Here is a 25,274-nt window from a genome sequence, read left to right as displayed (position 1 = left end):
CCACATGGCAGAATCGTCAGAAAAGTAAAAGCCTATGGGGTACATGGGAATGTGATGAGTTAGATCCAAAATCAGTCTTCACATTGGAAGACACCAGTGGGATGCCAGAGCTCCAGGAGAATCAGGGGGCACAGGTGAGTGTAGTGGCCATTACTAAGGAGAAGGTTCTGGGGAAACTGAATGGTCTGAAGGTGGATAAATCAGAAGGCAGAGAGTGGGGATAAAGGAGTCTTTTTCAGGATGGCAGCTGGTGACTAGTGGTGTGCCTCAGGGGTCGGTGCTGGGCCCACAACTTTTCACAATATACATTAACAATTTGGAAGAAGGAACTGAAGACACTGTTGCTAAGTTTGCAGATGATACACAGATATGTAGAGGGACAGGTAGCATTGAGGACACGGGGGGCTGCAGAAGGACTTGGACAGTTTATGAGAGTGGGCAAAGAAGTGGTAGACGGAATACAATGTGGAGAAGTGTAAGGTTATGCACTTTGGAAGGAGGAATGGAGGCATAGACTATTTTCTAAATGGGAAAATGCTTAGGAAATCAGAAACACAAAGGGACTCAAGTACAAGAGCAGGATGTACTTCTGAGGCTGTATAAGGCTCTGGTCAGACCCCATTTGGAGTATTGTGAGTTTTGGGCCCCGTATCTAAGGAATGATGAGCTGGCTTTGGAAAGGGTCCAGAGGAGGTTCACAAGAATGATCCCTGGAATGAAGAGCTTGTCGTATGAAGAACGGTTGAGGACTCTGGGTCTGCACTCATTGGAGTTTAGAAGGATGAGGGGAGATCTTATTGAAACTTACAGGCTACTTACAGGCCTCGATAGAGTGGACGTAGAGAGGATGTCTCCACTAATAGGAAAAGCTAGAACCAGAGGGCACAACCTCAGGCTAAAGGGATGACCCTTTAAAACAGAGATGAGGAGGAATTTCTTCAGCCAGAGTGTGGTGAACCTGTGGAACCCTTTGCTGCTGAAGGCTGTGGAGGCCAGGTCATTGAATGTCTTTAAGACAGAGATAGATAGGTTCTTGATTAATAAGGGGATCAGGGGTTATGGGGAAAAGGCAGGAGAATGGGGATGAGAAAAATATCAGTCTTGATTGAATGGTGGAACAGACTCGATGGGCCAAGTGGCCTAATTCTGCTCCTGTGTCTTACGGTCTTATGGTAAAATTGGCTCAGTGACAGGAAACAAAGGGTAATGGTCGATGGATGTTTTTATGAATGGAAAGTGATTTCCAATGGCAGCCCACAGGGCTCAGTGTTGGATCCTTTGCTGTATATATTAATGATTTGGACTTAAATGTGGGAGGCATGATTGGGAAATTTGCAGATGACACAAAATAAAAGCTGTGTAGTTGATAGTGAAGAGGATAACTGTTGTCTCCAGAATGATATCAATGGTTTGGTTAAGTGGATGGAAAAGTGGCAAATGGAATTCAATCCAGACAAGCGTCGGATTAAGCATTTTGAGAGGGCAAACAAAGTTGGGAAATACTTAAAAACAGGAAGATATTGAGAGGGGTTGAGGAAGTGAGAGACCTTGGAGTGCATGTCCACAGGTCCCTGAAGGTGGCAGGACAGGTGGATAAGGTGGAAATGAAGGCACATGGAATGCTTTCTTTAATTGGATAATGAATACATTACAAAAGCAGGGATGTAATGCTGGAACTGTATAAAACATTGGTTAGGCCAAAGCTGGAGTTCTGCATACAACATTACAGGAAGGACAGCATCTGGAGTGAATAAAGAGGAGATTTCTAAGATCGTTGCCAGGGCTTGAAAATTGCAGCTATGAGGAAAGATTGGGTATGATGGGGTCGTTTTCCTTAAACCAGCGGAGACTCAGGGGTGACTTGATTGAGGAGCACAAAATTATGAAGGGCCTAGAGACAGTGGCTAGGAATGCCTCGTTTTCCCTCGGGGAAAGGTCAATTCCCAGGAAGCACAGACTTAAAGTATATTTATTGGTCACAAGTAAGGCTTACATAACACTGCAATGAGGTTACTGTGAAATTCCCCTATTCGCCACAGTCCGACGCCGGTTCGGGTCAATGCACCTAACCAGCACGTCTTTCAGAATGTGGGAGGAAACCAGAGCACCCAGAGGAAACCCATGCAGACACGGGGAGAATGTGCAAACTCCACACAGACAGTGACCCAAACCGGGAAGCAAACCCGGGTCCCTTGTGCTGTGAAGCAGCAGTGCTAACCACTGTGCTACCGTGCCGCCCCTTAAGATTATCGGTAGAGGAATTAAGGGGATATTTGGAAAAACCTTTTCACCCAGAGGATATAGCAGGCGTTTGGAATTCACTGTTTGAACTGGTGATTGGGAAATATCACCGCAACTCTTTGAAAAGGTACTTGGAGCTGCACCTGAAGTGCTGTAACCTGCAAGGCTACAGATTGGGTGCTGGAAGATGGGATTAGAATGGGTGGCTAGTTTTTTTCAGCAGGCACAGACGCAATGGGCAGAATGACCTCTTTTTGTGCTTAAACGTTTATATGGTTTCTAATGGGTTGATAGGCTCTGACGGAAGGCGCTTTGAGAGACGGGAGACCCTAAAATCAGATTAAATGATATCTTCAATGGATGTCTATATGTTGCAGCTTCTCAAGCCAGGCTAAAATGAATTAATTGGCTCCATTGAATAGCGCACTCTCAGTGATATCAAACCCAGTTTTTGACCGACACAACGAAGTCTCACTCTCCAAAAGGAAGACTAAGTGAATTGAAAGTGGGGAAAATCCCAATCTCTTTTTGCTGTTTCAGAATTCCTACAGTGCAGAAGGAGGCCATTCAGCCCATTGACCCTACACCCACAACAATCCTACCCAGGTCCTATCGCTGTAAGCCACACATTTACCCTAATTCCCCTGACTCGCAGGGGCAATTTAGCATGGCCAATCCCTAACCTGCAATTTTGAACACAACATTTATATAAATGTTATTTTTTTAAACTATGTCAATTGTGACAGAAAACATCTGGATGTTGGGCAATTAGAAGTGTGCAAGATTGTCAACCAATTTTAGTTTATCGGATATTAAATGCTTAACTATTACAGTGTTAATAAGGTTAAATTAGTAGTTTTTACTAATTACATTTGCATAGTGACACTGTACACATCCTCCTTCATTTATTATGTTGGCAGCTTAATAGCGTACCAATATGATATAGTCCCACATATACAAACTGTTACAAGCAGAAAGATGGCACATTGTCAAAAATGACATCAGGCTAACACATTATGTTGATGTTTGAAAACGTGTGTTCTAATCAATTTATCCTGTTGAAATAGTGAACACAATCAACATTTGGCGAGCACAGGGGCAGTTGAATAATATGAGTGTGTTTTCTATACTTTGTCCACCAGTCAGACTGTAGACCATTCTAGTGCACAGTGACACTGAGTGGCTTGAACTCTTCAGTGACTTAAAGGCGGGGAGGGAAGTTGGATAAGAGAGTTTTCCCTTTCTTCTTTCAGCTGCAATGTTGACGACTTGGCAATGCAGGATTAGATAAATAAAAACAAAATACTGCAAATGCTGGAATCTGAAACACAAACAGAAAATGCTGGAAAATCTCAGCAGGTCTGACAGCATCTGTGGAGAGAGAGAACAGAGCTAACGTTTTGGGTCAGGATGACCCTTTGTCGGGTCATCTAGACTTGAAATATCAGCTCTTTTCGCTCTCCACAGATGCTGTCAGACCTGCTGCCATTTTCCAGCATTTTCAAGATTAGATAAAGCTCACCTCACAAAGCTAAGGGATTCCGACTGACAGCAAGTCTCAGGACTTAAATTTACATTCTTCCAGTTGTAAATGGAGCACTCTTAGAGTTTCAGCTTGTGAATGACAGAAGAAATTACTACTTTGTTGCACATATTACTAAACTGTTCCACCAGAAGTTATGCCAGGGGCTTGTTAAAAGTTATTTATTGTGCGTAAAAATTTTCTTCCAATCTCCTTGACTGTGTTCATATTTTAGACACTGAAGGCTAAATCACTCGCAACCAGTTAATGTGCAGTTATGAAAGCAGCAGGGCACAGGCATTGTTATGTTCTTGTAAAGTGCTTCCAGATGATTCCCTTGAGATTGGATTGAGAGTGCAAGTACAGGTCAAGTGATTCAGCAGAGAATCCTACTTTCAACACATCTCAATGCCCACTTCATTTTCATATGGTGTCAAGACATCACATATAGCCCATGTTGCTTTTTGTCTCCCATCTTCTCTTAGCTTCAAATCTGGATTGAATGAAGAAAAGATAAAATGTGAAATTTTTATTTTATATTCATTGAGCGATTTGCCGATTTTGGCTCATAGTGGACCAGTTTATAGAAATAATTTTTAAAAATAGATTTTTTTCCCCCACACTTCACACCGCCCACAACTGAGGAAATAATCAAACCATCCCAAGTCCCGCACTGATCTACAGGAAAACAGCAGACAAGAAGACACATGAGATTAACTGAGGAATTATTTTGTTCCCTCCTCTTCTGCCCGCCATGTACATGTTTACGATCTTCGCTTACCAAAGCAATACCAGCTCAGAGTTGGAAGGCATGAGATAGAAATCACAATTAACAAACACCAACTTTAAACTAAAAAGTTTGGGGCGGGGGGGGGGGGGGAGTGGAATGAGGGATCACGTGAGGGGAGTTGTGGTAAATTGAAGGAAAAGGGCAAAGCAATACAGCAAGGCACAATAAGGGAATAACAATCAGAGTGCGGCAGGAAGGGACAGAGTGTACAAAAAAAAAGTGATTGACGTGCCAGATCATCGACACGGATGCCATCATCTCACGTGAGAACACCCTCCACCAGGTACACGGTACATACTCTTGCAACTTGGCCAACGTTGTCTACCTGATATGCTGCAGGAAAGGGTGTCCCGAGGCATGGTACATCGGGGAGACCTTGCAGACGCTGTGACAACGGATGAATGAACACCACTCGACAATCGCCAGGAGTGTTCTTCACTTCAGCAGTCACTGGCATTCAGCCTCTGATCTTCGGGTAAGCGTTCTCCAAGGCTGCCTTCACAACACATGACAGCGCAGAATCGCTGAGCAGAAACTGATAGCTAAGTTCCGCACATGAGGACAGCTTCAATCGGGATCTTGGGTTCATGTCACACTATCTGTAACCCCCACGACTTGCCTGGCCTTGCAAAATCTCACTAACTGTCCTGGCTGGAGACAATACACACCTCTTTAACCTGTGTTTAATCCTCTCTCCACTTACATTGTCTGTCCCTTTAAGACTTGATTACCTGTAAAGACTCGCGTTCCAACCATTATCTTGTAAATTGAGTTTGTGTTAATGTATGCCCTGTTTGTGAAGACAACTCTTCACTCACCTGAAGAAGGAGTGACACTCCGAAAGCTTGTGTTACCAAATAAACCTGTTGGACTTTAACCTGGTGTTGTGAGACTTCTTACTGTGCTTACCCCAATCCAACGCTGGCATCTCCACATCAAAAAAAATGTGACAGCAGATGAGGCCAGAGTTTGTAATATAATAAAAAGGCAGAACTAAAGGCTTTATATTGGAATGCCTGTGGCATTCATAACACAACAGCTGAATTGTCAGCACAAATAGAAATAAATATGTTGACCTGATAAACCATGACAGAGTAGTGGCTGCAAAGTGATCAATACTGGGATCTGAATACTCAAGTATACTTGATGTTTTGAAAGGACAGGAAGCTCGGAAAACGGGAGGGGTTGTAGTTAAGAATAACACTGGGCTGTTTCTTCCAATGGAATGACAATTGAGTCAGATGGCCACGCCACTCAAAAGCTCTTATCTTGAAATCCAGGAGATCCGATCTTGCCTCACCTTCCGACTCAGGCCGAGCAAGTTCTGGGAAGTGCAATGCGTTCTTGGGGCCGAGCAGTGAGGGCTACAAATTCAAAAGTAAGTTGGCCATGCCCTTGTTTTTATACCACTGGCTGCCATAAGCCAGGTAAATTTAAAGGTCCAGCCAGGTTTAAAGTCTTTGATAAGGTAAGTGGGTAGGATTTAGGGGTTGGGGGGTCGGGTCTTTAGGGGGAGGGGGGGTGGGGGGCTGTGGTAGTCGGGGTAACTCCCATGGTGGGTATCGGTGTGGATCTGTACCATAGCTACCCAGAAGCTAGAAGTGATTTTCATTCTTATAACTGTTTCTGGGTAACGACTGATTAAACATAGTCCTGAAGTTTTTTATTTAAATCTCATTTCTGGATGGTTCCCAGTGCAGGGCAATTGCCCAAGGAATGTAAGACCTTCCCAGGCAATTGTCATGTAAATCTTACCTGGAAACCTCTGGGGGGGGTTGTGCCACTACACCTTTGTGGTAAACGCCCTCAAAACAATGCCTGGAACTTGGAAGTTATGACCCATTGGTACAACAGTGAGAGTTAACCTTAGTTATAAAGATCAAGATGAAGAATCAGTTTGCGGAGATGTAAGAAACAGCAAAGGGAAGAAGTTAATTTTGGGAGTGGTTTAAAGGCCTCCTAACAGTGACAACACTATAGGACAGGGTATACAGGAAGAAATAATGGCAGGGGCTAAGAAAGGCACTGCAATTATCATGGGTAATTTTAAGCTAGGAAGAGATTGGAGAAATCAGATAGGCAAAGGTAGTCCATAAGAGTGTTTTTGGGACAATTTCTTAGAGCAGCATGTTCTACAACCAACCAGGGAGCAAGCTAGTCTAGGCCTGGTGTAATGAGGCAGGATTAACTGAGACATACAGGATTAACTGAGATCTACAGGATTCTCAGGATGCTTGACAGGGTAGATGCTGAGAGGTTGTTTCCCGATGTGGGATAGTCTAGGACCAGAAGGCATAATCTCAGAGTAAGAGGTTAACCATTTAGGACAATGAGGAGGAATTTATTCTGTGGAATTCTTTACTACAGAGGACTGTAGCGGCTGGGTGGTTAAGTATGTTCAAGGCTGAGATAGACAGATTTTTAACCAGTTAGGAATTCAAGTGTTATGGGGATAAGGTGGGAAAGTGGAGTTGAGGATTACTGCATCAGATCAGCTGTGATCTCATTGGATGGGAGAGCAGATTTGATGGCACAAATGGCCTACTTTTGCTCCTATTCCTTATGGTAAATAGCAAATGTAATTCCTTTATTCATGAAAGGAAGGGGACAGAAAACAGGAAACTACAGGCCAGCTAGCTTAACATCAATCATCGGGAAAATGTTAAATCCATTAAGGAGGTTATAGCAGGGCACTTAGAAAATCTTATTGTAATTAGGCAGAGTCAACATGGCTTTGTGAAAGAGAAATCATGTTTGACTGGTTTATTAGAGTTCTTTGAGGAAGTGTAATGTGGATAAATGGGAATCTGTAGATTTAGTGTACTTGGATTTCTAAAAGATGTTTAATAAGGTGCGGAATCAATGGTTACTTTGCAAAGTAAGAGCTCATGGTACACAAGGTAAAACATTATCATGGACAGAGGATTGGTTGGTTAATAGGAAGCAGAGAGTAAGGATATACGAGTCATTTTTGGGTTGGCAAGTTGTAACCAGTGGAGTGCCATAAGGATCGGTGCTGGGTCCTCAAGTATTTACACAAAGATAGGCAGGAAAGTAAATTCTGAGGAGGACATGAGGACAAAGGATTTAGATAAGTTGGGCAAGTAGGGGAAAATATCCAGATGGAGTAAAATGTGAATCCGTCCACTTTGGCAGGAAGAACAGAAAAGCAGTATATTATTTAAGTGAAGAAAGATTGTAAAACTTGGCGGTACAGAGGGATCTGGGTGTCCTGATTCATGAATAACAGAAAGTTAGTATGCAGGTACAGCAAGTGATTAGGAAGCCAAATGGAATGTTGTCATTTATTGAAAAAGGAATGCAATATAAAAGTAGGGAAATTTTTGCCACAAAGTGTTGGGTGTTAGTGAGACCACATCTGGAGTACTGTGTACAGTTTTGGTCTCCTTAATTGAAAAAGGATATAATAGCATTAGAAGCCTTTCAGAGAAGGTTCACTCAACTGATTCCTGCGATAAGGGAGTTATTTAATGAGAAAAAGATGTATCTATTGGAGTTTAGAAGAATGGGCGGTGCTCTTAGTAAAATGTGTCAGATTCTGAGGGAAATTGACAGGGTGAATGCTTCCCCTTGTGCGAGAGACTGGAACTAGGTGACACAGTTTAAAAATAAGGGGTCTTCCATTGGAAATGAGAGGTTTATTGGTCTGTGAATTTTCTTCTCTAGAGAGCAGTGAAGGCTGGTCAATGAATATTTTAAAGGCTGAGTTTGATAGATTCTTCATAGACAAAATAGTTGAGGGGTATAGGGGGTATACAGGAAAGTAGAGCTAAGGCCACAATCAGATCTGCCATGATTTTATCAAATGGTAGAGCAGACTTGAAGGGCCAAATGGCCTACTCCTATTCTTAATTTGTGTTTGAATGCATGTTCACCAACCATAGGCAAGTTGTGTACTCCAATGTGTTGCACCACCTAACCATCAATGAATGATGGTTTGTAGAAGTGAAATACTATGAGCAGGACAAATATTTTATCAAAACAAAAACAGAAAGTGCTGGAAAAACTCAGTAGGTTGACAGCGTGGAGAGAGAAACAGAGTTAATGTTTTGAGTCCAATATGACTCTAGGTAGGAATGCGATGGGTTCAATGCTGTAAAAAGAGGGGAAAGATCAGGTGGAACAAAAGGGAAGGTTAGGGATAGTTTAGAGGGTGGGGAGATTAAACAACAAAGACATCATGGAACAAAAGGCAAAGCGATGGTAATAGTAGCAGTAAAGAAGCAAAGCCTTAGTCAAGAGTAGGTGTTAAAAGCAGAATAAAGGTCAGCGCTGTCTGAAAGTAAAACATGGTAATAAGATATAAACTGGCACTAGGGGGAAAATATACAAAAATGGAGGAGAGAGTTTATGGTCTGAAGTTGTTAAACTCAATGTCGAGTCCAGAAGGCGATAGAGTGCCTAATCAGTAGAAGAGGTGCGGTTCCTTCAGCTAGCATTGGGCTTCATTCAAACATTGCAGCAGGCAAAGGACAAAAAGTAAATTTGATAGCAAGCTGGTAAATTGAAATGGCAAATGATCTGAAGGTCAGGGTCATGCTTGTGGACTGAGACGAGGTGTTTCGCGAAGCGGTCACCCAGTCTGCATTTGGTCTCCCCGATGTAGAGGAGACCAAATTGTGGGCAGCGAATACATCGGCTAAATTGGAAGAAGTACAAGTAAATTGCTGCTGCAGCTGGGAGGAGTGTTTGGGGCCTTGGACAGTGAAGAGAGAGGAGGTAAAAGGGCAGGTGTTATACCTCCTGTGATTACATAAGAAGGTGCCGTGGGAAGGGGACGAGGTGTTGGGATGATAGAGAAGTGCGCCAAGGTGTTGTGGAGGAGATGGTCCCTTCTGAATGCTTGACAGGCATTCTGACAGGAGAATGGGAGGGTAGATGTGTTTTGTGAACCGTTCTATCCAGTTGCGGCACCTTATGATTATCAACACATTTTTCTGAAAAAGTTCTGAAGACACAGCAGATTATGATTTCTGGTCGTTGTTCCCACTGGGACTGGTCCAGTCACTGATCTTTCTGCAGTGTCTGCCATTTGATTTATGATGTCAATGCACTGCCCCCATTGAATCCACACCCACAATGTGCACAGCTGGGAAATAAACTACTGGCATGTCAAATTTCAATGTTTTTCCCAGCACCAAAGCTCTATTATTTCCTTGACTTTGTGTGTACATCAGGGGAATAATGTAAGTGGGGAGAAAATGCTTCCATTGTGGATGATGGGTCAGTCGTTTTTTCAAGAGGTCACTGACTGGAAAGATTTCAGCAGGGACAGGAACAGGAAGGTGAATGATATAAAGAGTTAGTGGGCACAGGAATGACCTTCAATGGTGTTAATATACAGGATGATGCTATGCTCGTAGTAAATAACTCATTTTGATTTTCATGTGCCGTTATATTTCGGTGATTTTTGTTTTAAGTTCACATGCAGTAAGTAGCACCAAGCTCTGAAAGGAACCATTTTTTAAGCTGCCTACTACATTTTCAACATGCTCTTCTGGCATGTGAAGGAAATGACTGCTCCCAGTGTTTCTCACCTTGAAACTGTTTCATGATCATAGAAGAAATCATAGAAATCATAGAAACCCTACAGTACAGAAAGAGGCCATTCGGCCCATCGAGTCTGCACCGACCACAATCCCACCCAGGCCCTACTCCCATATCCCTACATATTTATCTACTAAGCCCTCTAACCTATGCATCTCAGGACACTAAGGGCAATTTTTAGCATGGCCAATCAACCTAACCCGCACATCTTTGGACTGTGGGAGGAAACCGGAGCACCCGGAGGAAACCCACACAGACACGAGGAGAATGTGCAAACTCCACACAGACAGTGACCCAAGCCGGGAATCGAACCCAGGTCCCTGGAGCTGTGAAGCAGCAGTGCTAACCACTGTGCTACCATGCCGTGATACAGGTTCGCTGCAGAGATTGGGTGGAAACAAAGGGTCACATTGGGAGGCACCTTCATTCGACAACTCGTGCAAGCACAAATAAACATTTACCCAGGAATACTGCTTTTCTCTCACCCTTTCACTGCCAACAGGACTCGTAGGTAATATTCCAGCATGTTGAACAGCTAACAGCCTGGCTGACAGCTAACATAGCTCATAATATGTTATTAAACAAATTATAACATTAGCCTCCATGGTGACTTAAATTTATGACAAGTGAGGTGTGAGGCAAACACCTTAAGGGGCTCTCTGCAATTTGTTAAAACAAAAGCAAGCGATAAATCTCATTAGTTCTCATTAACATAACATGGAATCGCTGAAATAACCTTCATTAATTCACTTCTGAAACAAGTCGTACCATATACTGCACACTATCAGATTTGACAATAATTCAGATTTTCCTCTTAAAATAACTGTGAGGCTAATAGTGTTGCTGCTATTTATGTAAAAATGGTACAGTAACTTCAGGCATGAAGGACGGCATGATGGCGCAGTGGTTAGCACTGCTGACTCACAGCGCCAGGGTCCCGGCTCAATTCCGGCCTGGGTCACTGTCTGTGTGGAAATTGCACATTCTCCCCGTATCTGCGTGGGTTTCCTCTGGGTGCTCCGGTTTCCTCCCACAGTCCAAAGATGTGCGGGTTAGGTGGATTGGCCATGCTAAATTGCCTCCTAGTGTCAGGGGGACTAGCTAAGGTAAATGCATGAGGTTATAGGGATAGGACCTGGGTGGGATTGTGGTTGGTGCAGACTCGATGAGCCGAAAGGCCTCCTTCTGCACTGTCGGATTCTACGAGCACAGGCATGGTTAAACTTCAACATTCAAAGGTTGCTGGCTGAGTTGGGCCGTTTAACTGTTAGCTCCATGAAAATTGCATCTCGATGTCAGGTTCACCATTGGAATGGACTGAAGTTGTGGTTATTTCTGCAATAGATGTGAATTAAACTCGCCATAGGAAGTTCAGTCTTATCCATTCCTGTCTAAGTATCTTCCCTTAACAATGTGATGTGTTAATTACTCCCAAATAACGTCTCTGGCACTGAAAGTTATGTGTAGAGAGTTTAATTGTTGGTAATTTCATAAATGTAAGATAGTTTTTTTTTAAACCTTATTCTTTGTTTTATTTCTCTCTTTCACTTAATTCAATCTTTTTTCCCTCTCTTTAATTCTTCTGCTCTGCCTGATTTGGCATCGAATTCATCCACACTAATTTATACTTCCTCCTCAGTCTTTGAACTATTAATTTTACAATCTTTCAGCCAAGTTGATTAAGGAGGTGTACAGTTGCTAGCCTTGTTCACTCAAGTGCCCTGCTTTCCATGCTGGACCAGACCCATGTCACCCTTTCAGCAACAACCTATGCAAAAGATTTAAAACTTAAACATGCAAGAATAAATATAATTTATCTTTATAGCTGTCTGATGATCTACTCCAGCAAATTATAGCTTAAAATCCTATTCTTGGGTGATGCCGTACACATTATTTTGCAATCTTTGCATCCTGTATGACCCCAAGCAGATCTTCTGATTTCATATCATCTCTGTCTTGAGGAGGGAGCTAATGTGGGGGTCAGAAGGGGAAGCTGGGTCATCAACAATTTAGTGGCAAGGGACTGGGAGCCGGAGTTGGGTCTTACGTGTCTCAAGATGAGCTCTGAGAAGGGGTATGAGGAAGTAGAAGAGAAACTAAAGAAAAATGCAGTCGCAAGTCAAAGAGAGGGGCGTAACTTCTGGCAAGTTTGGTGAAGAAAGGAAAAGGCAGAGACCACTGAACAGATGTTTCAATTTTTGTGGCAAAGTTGTTAATGAACTTTTTGCACTTGTCATTGGAGGCTGATAGTGAGAGGGGCTTTGTTTATCATGCATTTCATGATCCTGGAGCAATGAGACATTTTGATAGAAAATAGCAGAGCCGATAATGCTTCTTGTGTCTAGGTAGATCTGGTGATGAATGTCTAAAGCAGTTGTGCATCAGATATGTTTGTGACTCTGCACCTTGGATTTGAGGGAGGGGAGAGGAGGGGGGGAGGGGGTGGTGTGGTACAAGCAAGGTTTTACTGGGAATAAAGCCATCAAAGGCAAAGATGAGAATCACAGAATTGGTATTGTGCAGAAGGAAGTCATTTGGCCCATCGTATCTGCACTGGCTCTCCAAATAGACACCATGACTTAGTGCCATTCTCCTGCTTTTTCCAATATCCTGTAAATTGTTTCGATTCAGATAATCATCTAATGCCCTCTTGAATGCCTCAATTGAACCTGCCTCCGCTGCACTTTCAGGGGTGCATTCCAGACCCAAACCACTCGTTGCGTGAAAAAGTTTTTGCTCACATCACATTTGCTTCTGCAAATCGCTTTAAATCTGTGCCCTCTCATTCTCGATTATTTTACAAGTGGGAACAGTTTCTTCCTACCTACTCTGTCCAGCCCCCTCAATTTTCAACATCCCTATGAAATCTCGTCTTAGCTTTCTTTTCTGCCAAGAGAACAGTCCCAATATCTCCAATCTATCCTCATAACTGAAGTTTCTCATACGTGGAATCATTCTTGAAAATCTCTTCTGCATTCTCATGTTTCACATCCTTCCTAAAGTGTGGCCCTCAGAACTGTACACAATACTCCAACTAGTGTCTTGTATAAGTTTAGCATAACCTCCTTGCTCTTGTACTTTATTCCCCTATTAATAAAGCCCAGAATATTAGATGCTTTATTAACTGCTCTCTCTACCTGTCCTGCCTCCTTCAATGATCTATGCACATATACACCCAGGTCTCACTGCTCCTGATCCCCCTTAAGAATTTTACCCCTTATTTTATATTGTCTCTCCATGTTCTTCCTCCCAACATGCACCATTTCACGCTTCTCCGCATTAAACTTCATCTGCCACCTATCTGCCCACTCCATCAACTTGTCTATGTTCTTTTGAAGTTCTACACTGTCCTCATCACAGTTTACAATACTTACAAATTTTGTGCCATCCATAAAATTTGAAATAGTCCCTTGCACGTCAAGATCTAGATCATTAATACATATCAGGAAAAGCAAGTGTCCCAATACTGACCCGCAGAGAACACCACTACAAACCTTCCTCCAGCCTGAAAAACATCCATTAACCATTCCTCTCTGCTTCCTATTATTCAGCTAATCTTGTATCCACATTGCTACTCTCCCTTTTATTCTGTGCGCTATAACTTGTTTCACAAGTCTGTTGCATGGTACTTTATCAAATGCTTTCAGAGAGTTCATGTATACCACATCAACAGCATTATCCTCATCGACCCTGTCTGTTACCTCCTCAAAAAAACTCTATCAAGTTAGTGAAACAAGATTTCCCCTTTAGCAATCCATGTTGGCTCTTCCTAATCAACACACATTTTTTCCATGTGACTACTAATTCTACCCCAAATAATTGCTTCTAGAAGCTTGCCCACCACTGATATTAAATTGACTGGCCTGTAATTGCTTGGACTACTTTTTGTACAAGAGCATAACATCTGCAATTCTCCAATTCTCTGGTACCTCTACTGAGTCTGAAGGTTATGGAAGATTCCAGCGTCCCTGGAATTTCCATTCTCACTTCCTCACCCTCACTGGTATTATCAGAAAAATCTGTATCTTTTGAGCAGCTGGATTAATATTTCACATCACACTATCAAACCCAAGAATCATCTAAAATGAGGAAACACATGCTTTCTTTTGATTTTTCACACAAATTTCCTTCAGCACTGAAGCAACTGATATGCTGTTGAGATACAGTTCAACAGGTAGTATCACATCCAGGTGTCCATTATTCATAGAAAAACCTGGGCAGAAAGTTCCAGCAGGCTACTGGATGGCAAGGCGAATCACAGCCATGCTTGACCATGATCACAGCCAATGTAAACACAAGTACAGCTTCAGTGGGGCTTTTTGAAGAGTGATCAGGGTCAGGAACCCTGGTTGATTTACCTCCTCTTGAACAGAAATGTTGAGGCTCAGAGTCAAGTCCAATTTCACAGCTGAGATCAGCTAACAGAACAGAGATCCAGATTGATCTGGAACTGTCTTTTTCTCTATAGCTCAGTTTCTCACTGGCCATAGACACTCAGCAGTCAGGGCACATATCATAGAATCCCGACAGTGCAGAAAAATACCATTCGGCCCATCGAGTTTCACTGCTTCTCTGACAAAACATCTTATCCAGGCCAATCCTCACCCCACCCCCATAACACCATGTATTTACCCCACTAATCCCCCTAGCCTACAGATTTTGAGACACTAAGGGGCAATTTAGCACGGCCAATCCACCTAACCTGCACATCTTTGGACTGTGGGAGGAAATTGGAGCACCCGGAGGAAACCCATTCAGGCACAGGGAGAAGGTGCAAACTCCACACAGACAGTGACCCAAGGCCAGAATTGGACCCAGGTCCCTGGCGCTGTGAGGCAGCAGTGCTAACAACTGCGCCACTGTGTCGTCCGAGTTCATTCATTATTTCTATTTTATCTTCCTACTTTTTAATTCTACCTTCCTTTTATATTATCTAGACTATCTTGCCTTACTTCTTCCCTACAATGTCTATTTTCTCACTTTTATTATAACCTTCTATTTTTACTAAATTGACCCAGTTTCTTGCGCCTCCATAATCCATATTCAAGACCATGACCATTTCACCAAAAATGCATCTTGTTTGGAAAATTGCTTGAAAAATCCAATACTTCAGCCAGTCAGATGATTCAAGTTTTATTTGATTCCTTCAACAGATCGGCACATCCAACTACTGACATAATCTCTGACCGACCACAGCAACTTTAATAAATGCTGAACGCAGCCAGACATTACAGTCAGCTATCCAGACAGAAGGTGTCAAAATCACTTACTGATTTTCCAGGCGATACTCCGAACTTAGGCTTAATTGTACAAGACACTTCATAGCTAAAAATCCCTCCAAATAAACTTTCTGCCCCCTTTATCTTACACTTGAATGGTGATTGGATGACAACCAAAATAGACAACGGATTCCAAAACCCATTCTGTCAAAGATTCTATTTCAGTGAATTCTACAAATCTAACTAATCCTCACACGGCACAATTGTACAGTGGTTAGCAGTGCTGCCGCACAGCGCCAGGGACCCGGGTTCAATTCCGTCCTCGGGTCAAGTGTCTGTGTGGAGTTTGCACATTCTCCCTGTGTCTTCGTGGGTTTCCTCCGGGTGCTCCAGCTTCCTCACACACTCCAAAGATGTGTGGGTTAGGTTGATTGGCCTTGCTAAATTGACCTTAGTGTCGGGGGAATTAGCAGGGTAAATGTGTGGGGTTATGGGAATAGGGCCTGGGTGTGATTGTGGTCAGTGCAGACTCGATGGGCCGAATGGCCACCTGCTGCGCTGTAGAGATTCTATGAAAATATCAGGTAGATTTCTATAGAGACACAGAGGGAGGAAACAGAAGCAACTGTTTATCGGGTCATTACCAGACAACAGCATGAAGCAGTATTGATTTCAGTCCCTGATAACTGATAGGCAGAAGTGCTCAATAACAGTACTTGTAAAAATATGGCAAGCACTGCCAACTTCTGCTTTTTCTCTCTCTCTCTGCCCCCACCCCCCCCATCCTAAAGTGTGTCATTCATTTTGTCTAAATTAAAAAAGTGGTCAGTAAACATGAAGTCTGCTGGAAGTTAAACCCAGGACTTTCTTGTCTGCTGCCCATACAAAAAATGCACATCCTCTTGTATAAACTAAAGTTGTCAATTTGATCTTGTGTGCGATAGGATTATGGACTGAAGCAGCTACCATTTTCTCCTTTAAAAAAATCTGTCCCGCCCCATTAATCCAAACCTAGCCGGTTTAAAATTATACTTAAAAGCAACTAATCACACAAATAAAACATTCTTGTTATGTTGATTACTTTTCAAGTTTAACAGCAAGTGTTTGAAGTTAATTAGTAAAGAATGACTCACCCCCAAGCAAGTTGCTTCTTCTTTTGGGCCTGCTGAGAAGCTTCAGCCTCTTGTTTGACTTTTGCAAAATCACGGCAACTGACAGCTTTGGCAATTTTCACACCCAGCTATTGAAAGACCAAAGAGCATGAGAAAAGTTAAACACAAAAAGGCATATAAAAATAAAATTGGAAGGGGGGGAATAGTCATTGTTGTTTTTCAGGCTCTCTGTCCAACTAAGGGCGGTGGCCAGGCTCTCGAAGCTGAATAGCCAATCAGGTCTTTTAGGCACAGTAAGTAGTCTCACAACACCAGGTTAAAGTCCAACAAGTTTATTTGGAAGCAACGAGCTTTTGCAGCACTGCTCCTTCATCAGGTAAGTGGCACTTACCTGATGAAGGAGCAGAGCTCCGAAAGCTCGTGCTACCAAATAAATCTGGTGGACCTTAACCTGGTGTTGTGAGACTATTTACTGTGCCTACCCCAGTCCAATGTTGGCAACTCCACATCAGGTCTTTTAGCTTTGACAGGAGCAGCAGGCTGCAATGCACATAAGAAAGAGGGCACTACAAGATGGAGCCTTCCCTCCAACTTTTTCAAATCTAAATTAAAAATGGCTGATACAGCGATACAGCCAGGTTATCACTGTTGTTGGGGGAAGAGCATAGGGGGCTGAATCGGACTCCTATAAAAGCAGCCTGTGCCTGCTCCTGCACAGACAGGTAGAAAGACTCTCAATACCTGTCTTGGAGCATTGGTCCCCTCTGGAAATGTACCTGGCCACTTCCAGGCAGCTAAACTGATCTGCCCCCCCCCCTGCCTGCAGGAACCTGGAGGCCAACTAGAAAATACCGCCTCTGCAAAAATGGTCCAGGGGTAAGATGGAGCAAGAGAACTGGCAGGTCTGGGGGGGTGGCTGCAGATCCAGTCAAATAGGTTCCTCCATATACGCAAACTGATCCAAAAACAATTCCAGCAATAAACAGTTCTTTCTTCTCATTCCCATTTATTCATAGTACATCTTAAACTAATTCCAGCATTTTCACAATAATCCATACTGAAAGACAAAAAAAAAACACAATATGCTTAATGCTAAAAGTGAAATAAATTCATGCCAAAGTCCAAATTGTACACAAAAATGCAACAGAATTACATTACAGCCAAAGGCACAGTACACCAAACTTTTCGATTGAAGGTTCTGCAATCCTTCATGCCAAGAAATATTTTGCTTTTGTGGTGGCTTGAGGGGAGTAGGGATGAAGAAAACCGCAATAACTTGAAAGCTATGAGTGCAATCGTGAAACAATTTATTAAAACCACAATGCAGAACAAGATCTGTCACAGACTGTTCATGTGAATGGCCCGCAGTCTTACTTTCAGTGGATTATGTCCCAGCCCTTGCTGATGCAGTTCTATCCCACAAATGTTTCATACTATTTATTCTTCCTGACCATAGTACATTTCTGCATTGATATCATTTAATTTAGCTTACATTTCGTTTCCTTCCTTCTGATTTGGCACAAGTTGCATTTCCGATTTTTTAGTTCTCGGGATGTGGGTGCTTTGACAAGGTTTCATTTATTGCACAAATAAGATTTATTAATTAATTTATTATATTTAGTTGGGGTAGGGAGGTGCTGGGTGTGTCTTTTCCTTGAATCACTGGTGTCCTTGTGGTGGTGATGAAGTTCCACAATAATGCTCGATAGATAGATGTCATTATGTTCCCTGCCTTAGATTTGCTCAACAAACCACAGGAGTTAATTTAGTATTTTGCCTCTCCCTGCTCAACGGTTCTGACGCACATGATTGCATCATACAGGGTACCTTCCAATGGCACATCTATTGGTCCAATCTGTACATGAGATTCAACAGGCCATTTGATCGCAGAGGATGTCACAGTTGAGACAAAACTTTAACTCACTCAAAATCTATTTGCTTGCAAGGAATTAAAATGAGGCTCAACTGTTCACATGTGTGCATACCTACACTGTTCTATCTGGACTCCTCAGGAGCAAAAACACTTCAAGAGTTCCCCCATGTAAGTGATATTGAAGTCGACTGCAGTGGCCCAAGCACTGCTGGTCTAAGTCAGTACAAATTAAGGTTCAGACTTGGGTAGTGCATTTTCCAAAGCAATTGATTAGTTATCATCATTGTCTTGGCAGAGTTAAGTTCCAGCTCCTCAGGTTGTGTCATCTCCCCGCATAATGTCTCCACCAAACGCAATTCCTCTCTCTTCCATTTCAAAGGGACCTTTCCCTCTGCAGCACTATAGCCCACTGATCAATCACCCCTACCAACCCCTGCCTCGCAAATGCAGGGAATGCAACACCTGTCCTTTCACCTCCTCTCTCCTTACAATCCGAGGCCATAAACCTTCCCATTCCTTCTAAGTGAATTGGGATTTATGTGTGCATTTTTAAATTTAGTATACTGTACTTGCTGCTTGCAATGCAGTCTCCTTTACAATGGAGAGCCTAATGCAGAATGGGTGACCACTTTTGCAGGAAACCTCCAATCAGTCAGCAAGTGTGTCCAATCACTTGTGATTTTAATTTTGTACCTTGCACTCATGTTGATCTCTCTCTCCTTAGCCTCCTACACCATTCCAATGAAGCTCAAGGAAAGTGCCTCATCTTTCGATTATTCGACTTTGCATCCTCTGGTGCAACACTGAGTTTAACAATTTTAGGCTTAATCTTTGCCCCATGCTGTTTCCTTTACCTTGCAGGTTTTGGTTTTTTCTCTTGTTTGATCTTTTAAAATTTGTGTGCATCATTCTGCCATTCACATCTCCTCTGGCCACATCATTTCTTTCCTTACTTGTCCCATTGCCATTCCCTTCGTCCATGCATCACCAAGTCTTTTCTCTTTAATCTCTCCTGTCTTCCATTTATCACAAAGCTTCCCTATTTTTGTTTTTTCCAATGAGCCCCTCTTTCACTTGCTTAAAATCTATAACATTTCTAACCTTTCTTATTTCTGATGAAGGCATTGAGTGAAATGTTAACTGTTTCTCTCTTCACAGATGCTGCTTGACCTGCAGAGTATTTCCAGTGTTTTCTGGGTTTAATTTCTCCGATTTTTGTGCGTGCTCAACACAATTCTTCTTAAACAACAACCTACTTTTATGTTTTCATCTTTTTCTCCTTCTCAGGTCATGTACTGTACTCTACAGGCATGTGACATGATCCTTAAGTTTTCATCTTCAGCTTGCTGCTACGTGTGCGAGATCTGCCTGAGGGAACTCTCCGTATAATTTATTCTCTGTTGGAAAGCATCTGGCATTTGACTCTGAAAACCCAGTTAGTAAGAACTAATTGCAGGCAGAAACTTGTTTACACAACCTACAGTAATAATGACTGTGTCATGAAATTGCCACCCCCACCCAATCTCTGTAATCTGCTTCAGTGTTACAACTCCTTCAGAGCTCTCTATTCATCTGCTTAGGGACCTCCCGTGCACCCTCCCTCCTGTTCAGAGAATCCTCGTATCATTACAGCCTAGAATGAGGCAATTTGGCCCGTGATGTCCATGCTAGCTTTTTCGAAGAGCAACTTGTTTAGTCCCACTCCCCAGCCTTTTCCATCAACCTTTCTTTCACTTCAGATAATTATCTAATTCTTTTTTTGAAGGTCTTGATTGAATCTGCTTCCATATTACCCTCAGGCAGAGATTCCAGATCCTAAACACGCGCTGCATAAACAAAGTAGGTCATGGCCATTTTTCTTCTGCCAATCATCTCAAATCAGTATCCCCTGGTTCTCGCCCCTTCTGCCAAAGGGAATAGTTTCCCCATATCTACCCTAATCCTCATGATTTTGAAAATCTCAATTAAATCTCCTCCTAATCTTCTCTTCTGCAAGGAGAACACTACCAGCTTCTCCAATATCCATGTAGCTTAAGTTTGTCATCCTTCGAACCATTCTATAAACCTTCTCTGAACCCTTTCTAACCCTTCAAATCCTTCCTAAAGTGTGGTGCTAGGGCCGAATACAATATTCCAGTTAAGGTTGAACTAGGGTTTTTTTCTAACATATTCACCAAAGCTTCCTTGCTTTTGTACTTTGTGCTCCTATTTATAAAGCATAGGATCCCATATGTTTAATTAACCACTTTCCCAACCTGCCCAGCCACCTTCAATGATTTAGTCACATAAATACCCAAGTCATTCTGTTTATTTTTATATATTTTTTTTCACATTTCTTTTTATATTTTTACACTTTGCCTCTCCTCATTCTTTCTACCAAAATGAATCATTTCACACTTCCCGGCACTAAATTTCATCTGCCATGTGTCCGTCCATTCCACAGCCTGTCAAAGTCATCTTAAGTTTATCATTATCCTCACAGTTCATAAGACTTTTCAGTTTTGTATCTTCACAAATTGTGAAACTGTGCCTTGTACACCAAAGTTTACGTCATTAATATAGATCAAGAAAAGCAGTATTCCTCACATTACATATCATCCTCACGTCGGAAAAACAACCATCCATCACTACACTCTGCTTCCTGTCACTCAGCCAACTTCATATTCATGTTGCCACTGTCCCTTTTATTCTACGGGCTTTAACTTGCTGACAAGCCTGTTATGTAGTAGTCTATGTCCTTTGGAAGTCCATGGGCACCACAACAATTATGTCACTCTCATCAACCCTCTCGGTTACCTCATCAAAAAATTCAAGTAAGTCAGTTAAACATAACTTTCCCGTAACAAATACGGGCGGCACGGTAGCACAGTGGTTAGCACTGCTGCTTCACAGCTCCAGGGACCTGGGTTCGATTCCCGGCTCGGGTCACTGTCTGTGTGGAGTTTGCACATTCTCCTCGTGTCTGCGTGGGTTTCCTCCGGGTGCTCCGGTTTCCTCCCACAGTCCAAAGATGTGCGGGTTAGGTTGATTGGCCATGCTAAAATTGCCCCTTGGTGTCCTGAGATGTGTAGGTTCGAGGGATTAGCGGGTAAATATGTAGGGATATGGGGATAGGGCCTGGGTGGGATTGTGGTCGGTGCAGACTCAATGGGCCTAATGGCCTCTCTCTGCACTGTAGGGTTTTTATGATTTCTATGATTCTATGAAATATATTTGTTGGCTTTCCTTCATTAATTCACATTTGTCCAAGTAATTGTTCATTTTTTACCAAATTATTGTTTCTCGAAGTTTTTCTATTACCAATATTAAACCGACCGGCCTGTAGTTGCTGAGATGCCCGAAGGCAAGAGGAGGTCCGGAAATGGACCCTGAGAAAGGAGTGCCAAAAATCTCGAGTCCAAGGATCAATTCCACCTCCCAGAAACACTTGCCAAGTGAGGGAGATGTGACTCTCGGATCAGGCTCATCAGCTACACAAGGACCCATAGAACACATCACCAGTAACATAGAGTTTCTTAGCCAGACAATCATCCTTGTTAGTGAGTGATTGCCAAAGGAGAGGTTTATGAGCTTAAACCTTGCACCTCTTTTTAAGTTTTAACATTTGCAACTTTCCAGTCCTGTAGTACTACCTCTGCATCTAAGAATGATTGGAAAATTATGGCTAGTGCATGTGTAATTTCCAGCCCTACTTCCCCCAGTATCTTTGGATTAATCTCATCTGGTCCTGGTGGCTGATCAATTTTAAGCACAGCCAACCTATCAAATATCTCCTCTTTACCAATTTTTTGCCCATCAAGTGTCCCAACTATGTCCTCTTTCACAATGATTTGGGCAACATCTCCTTCCTTGGTAAAGACAGATACAAAGTACTCATTTAGTATTGCAGCTGTGCCCCCATGTCCATGCATAAATCACATTTTTGGTCCTTAATCATAAACATAGAAAATAGGAGCAGGAATAGGTCATTTGTCCCTTTGAATCTGCTCTGCCATTCAATATCATAGAGTCCCTACAATGCAGAAGAGGCCATTCAGCCCAGCAATTCTGCACAGACTCTCTGACAGAGTATCTTACCCAGGTCCTCTTCCCCACCCTATCTCCGTAATTCCACACAGACATTCATCCAAGACCGGAATTAAATACAGGTCCCGGGGGCTGTGAGGTAGCAATGCTAACTATTGTGCCACCATGCCGCCATATGATCCTCCATCTCAGCTCCATACTCCTATGCTTGCCCCAGAGTCCAGAAATCTATTTCCTTCTTAAATATATTCAGTAACTTGACCTCCACAGCCTTCTGTGATACAGAATTCCATAGGTTCACCACCCTCTGAGTGAAGAAGCTGCTCATCTCAGTCCTAAATGGTTCACCGCATATCCTGAGACTGTGACATCTTATTCCAGAATGCCAGCCAGAGGGAACATCATCCCTGAACCCAGTCTGTCCAGCCCTGTCAGAACTTCATACGTTTCAATGAGATCACCACTCATTCTTTAAAACCCCATGAATACAGGCTCAGTCAACCTAATCTCTCCTCATACAACAATCCGCCAGCTGAAGAATCAGTCTGATGAACCTTCGCTCTACTCTCTCTATGGCAAGAATATCTTTTCTGAGGTAAGGATACAAAAACTGCATGTAATAATCCAGGTGTGGTCTCACCAAGATCCGGTACAGCTGCCGTGAGACATTAATTGCTTCTGTACTCAAATGCTCTTACAATGAAGACCAACATACAATTTGCCTTCTTAACTGCTGGCTGCATCTGCATGCTTGCTTTCAGTGAATAGTGTATAAGGACACCCAAGTGCTTTGTGCATCAACATGTCCCAATCTATCACCATTGTGTTTTTCCTACGAAAATGGATAACTTCACACTTTTCCACATTATGCTACATCTGCCATCTATTTGCCCACTCACTCAACTTGTCTAAATTACCTTGAAGCTTCTTGACATCCTCCTCAACATTCACATTCCCACCAAGTTTCATATCATCAGCAAACTTGGAAATATTATATTTGGTTTCCTCATCCAAATCATTGAAATAGTTAGTGAATAGCTGGGACCCAAGCACTGATCCCTGTGGTACCCTGTTAGCCATCACCTGCTAATCCGAAAAAGATGTGGAGATGCCGGCGTTGGACTGGGGTGAACACAGTAAGAGTTTTAACAACACCAGGTTAAAGTCCAACAGGTTTATTTGGTAGCAAACACCATTCGCTTTTGGAGCGCTGCTCCTTCGTCAGATGGAGTGGAAATGTGCTCTCAAACAGGGCACAGAGACACAAAAATCAAGTTACAGAATACTGATTAGAATGCGAATCCCTACAACCAGCCAGATCGTGAAGGCCAGCCAGGCGGCCTTCACGACACACGACAGCGCAGAGTCGCTGAGCAGAAACTGATAGCCAAGTTCCGCACACATGAGGACGGCCTAAACCGGGATGTTGGATTTATGTCACATTATCAGTAACCCCCATAGCTTGCCTCCTGGACTTGCAGGCTGTCCTGTCTGGAGACAATACACATCTCTTTAACCTGTGCTTAATGCTCCCTCCACCCACATTGTCTGTATCTTTAAGATCTGGCTGGCTGTAGGGATTCGCATTCTAATCAGTATTCTGTAACTTGATTTTTGTGTCTCTGTGCCGTGTTTGAGAGCACATTTCCACTCCATCTGGCGAAGGAGCAGCGCTCCGAAAGCTAATGGTGTTTGCTACCAAATAAACCTGTTGGACTTTAACCTGGTGTTGTTAAAACTCTTAGTGAATCCGAAAAAGACCCATTCATTCCTACTCTGGTTCCTGTCTCAATAACCAGTTCGCAATCTCTGCATATATCTACCCCCAATCCCATGTGCTTTAATTTTGCACCCTAATTTCTTAATTGGAACCTTACCAAAAGCTTTTTGAAAATACAAATACACCACATCTACTGATTCTTCCCTATCAATTCTGCCAGTTATGTCTTCATAAACTCCAGTAGGTTTGTAAAACTTGATTTCCCTTTCATAAATCCATGTTGACTGTCTAATCCTGTTGATATTTTCCAAGTGTCCTGTTACCACACCCTTTATAATAAACTCAAGCATTTTCACTACTTCCGATGTGAGGCTAACCAGTTTGTAATTCGCTGTTTTCTCCCTCCTGCCTTTTTCAAATAGCAGGATTATATTTGCCACCCTCTAATCTGCTAACTCTGTTCCAGAATCTACAGAAATTTAGAAGGTGATAGGAGGCGACCAATATTTCCATGGTCGCCTCCTTTAGAATGGAGATCATAAGGTCCTGGGGATTTATTGGCTTTTAGTCCAATTAATTTCTCCAGCACTATTTTATTTTAAGAATACTAATTTCCTTCAATTGCTCCTTCTCACTAGACCCTAGGTGTCCCAGCATTTCTGGGAAGTTATTGTGTTTCCTTCTGTGAAGATTTGTTTAATTGCTCTGCATCTCATTGTTCTTAATTATAAATTCTCCCATTTCAGACTGCAAGTGTCTACATTTATCTTCACTAATCTTTTTCTTTTTACATACTACAGAAGATTTTACAGTCCACTTTTATGTTCCTTGCAAATTTACTCTCATATCCTATTTTCCCACTCTCAATCAACCTTCTTTGCTGAATTCTAAAGTTAAAACTTATTTATTCATCACAAGTAGGCTTACATTAACACTGCAATAAAGTTACTGTGAAAATTCCCTAGTCGCCACACTCTGGCACCTGTTCGGGTACACTGAGAGAGAATTTATCATGGCCAATGCACCTAACCAGCACATCTTTCGGGCTGTGGGAGGAAATTGGAGCACCCAGAGGAAGCCCACGCAGACATGGGGAGAACATGCAGACTCCGCACAGACAGAGACCCAAGCTGGGAATTGAACCCGGGTCCCGCTGTGAGGTAGCAGTGCTAGCCAGTATGCCACTATGCCGCTCCTAATTCT

At 42.6% G+C, this 25,274-nt stretch overlaps 1 protein-coding gene across 1 annotated transcript in view; it reads right to left on the bottom strand.

Moving 5' to 3' along the window:
- Positions 1-3,124: 3,124 nt before the first annotated feature.
- fam204a (family with sequence similarity 204 member A) overlaps positions 3,125-25,274 on the bottom strand; it is a 96,920-nt gene continuing 74,770 nt past the window's right edge. The window contains exons 8-9 of the mRNA XM_078223243.1: positions 16,474-16,580; positions 3,125-4,256 (exon numbers count right to left, since the gene is read on the bottom strand). Coding sequence (XP_078079369.1) covers positions 4,205-4,256; positions 16,474-16,580 — 159 coding nt within the window. The 3' untranslated portion in view covers positions 3,125-4,204. The remainder of the gene's footprint in view (positions 4,257-16,473; positions 16,581-25,274) is intronic.

This window comes from Mustelus asterias, chromosome 11 (genome assembly GCF_964213995.1).
Source record: "Mustelus asterias chromosome 11, sMusAst1.hap1.1, whole genome shotgun sequence".
Lineage (NCBI taxonomy): Eukaryota > Metazoa > Chordata > Chondrichthyes > Carcharhiniformes > Triakidae > Mustelus > Mustelus asterias.
Note: the sequence above shows the minus strand (reverse complement) of the source record. Positions and strands in the feature narration are given on the sequence as shown.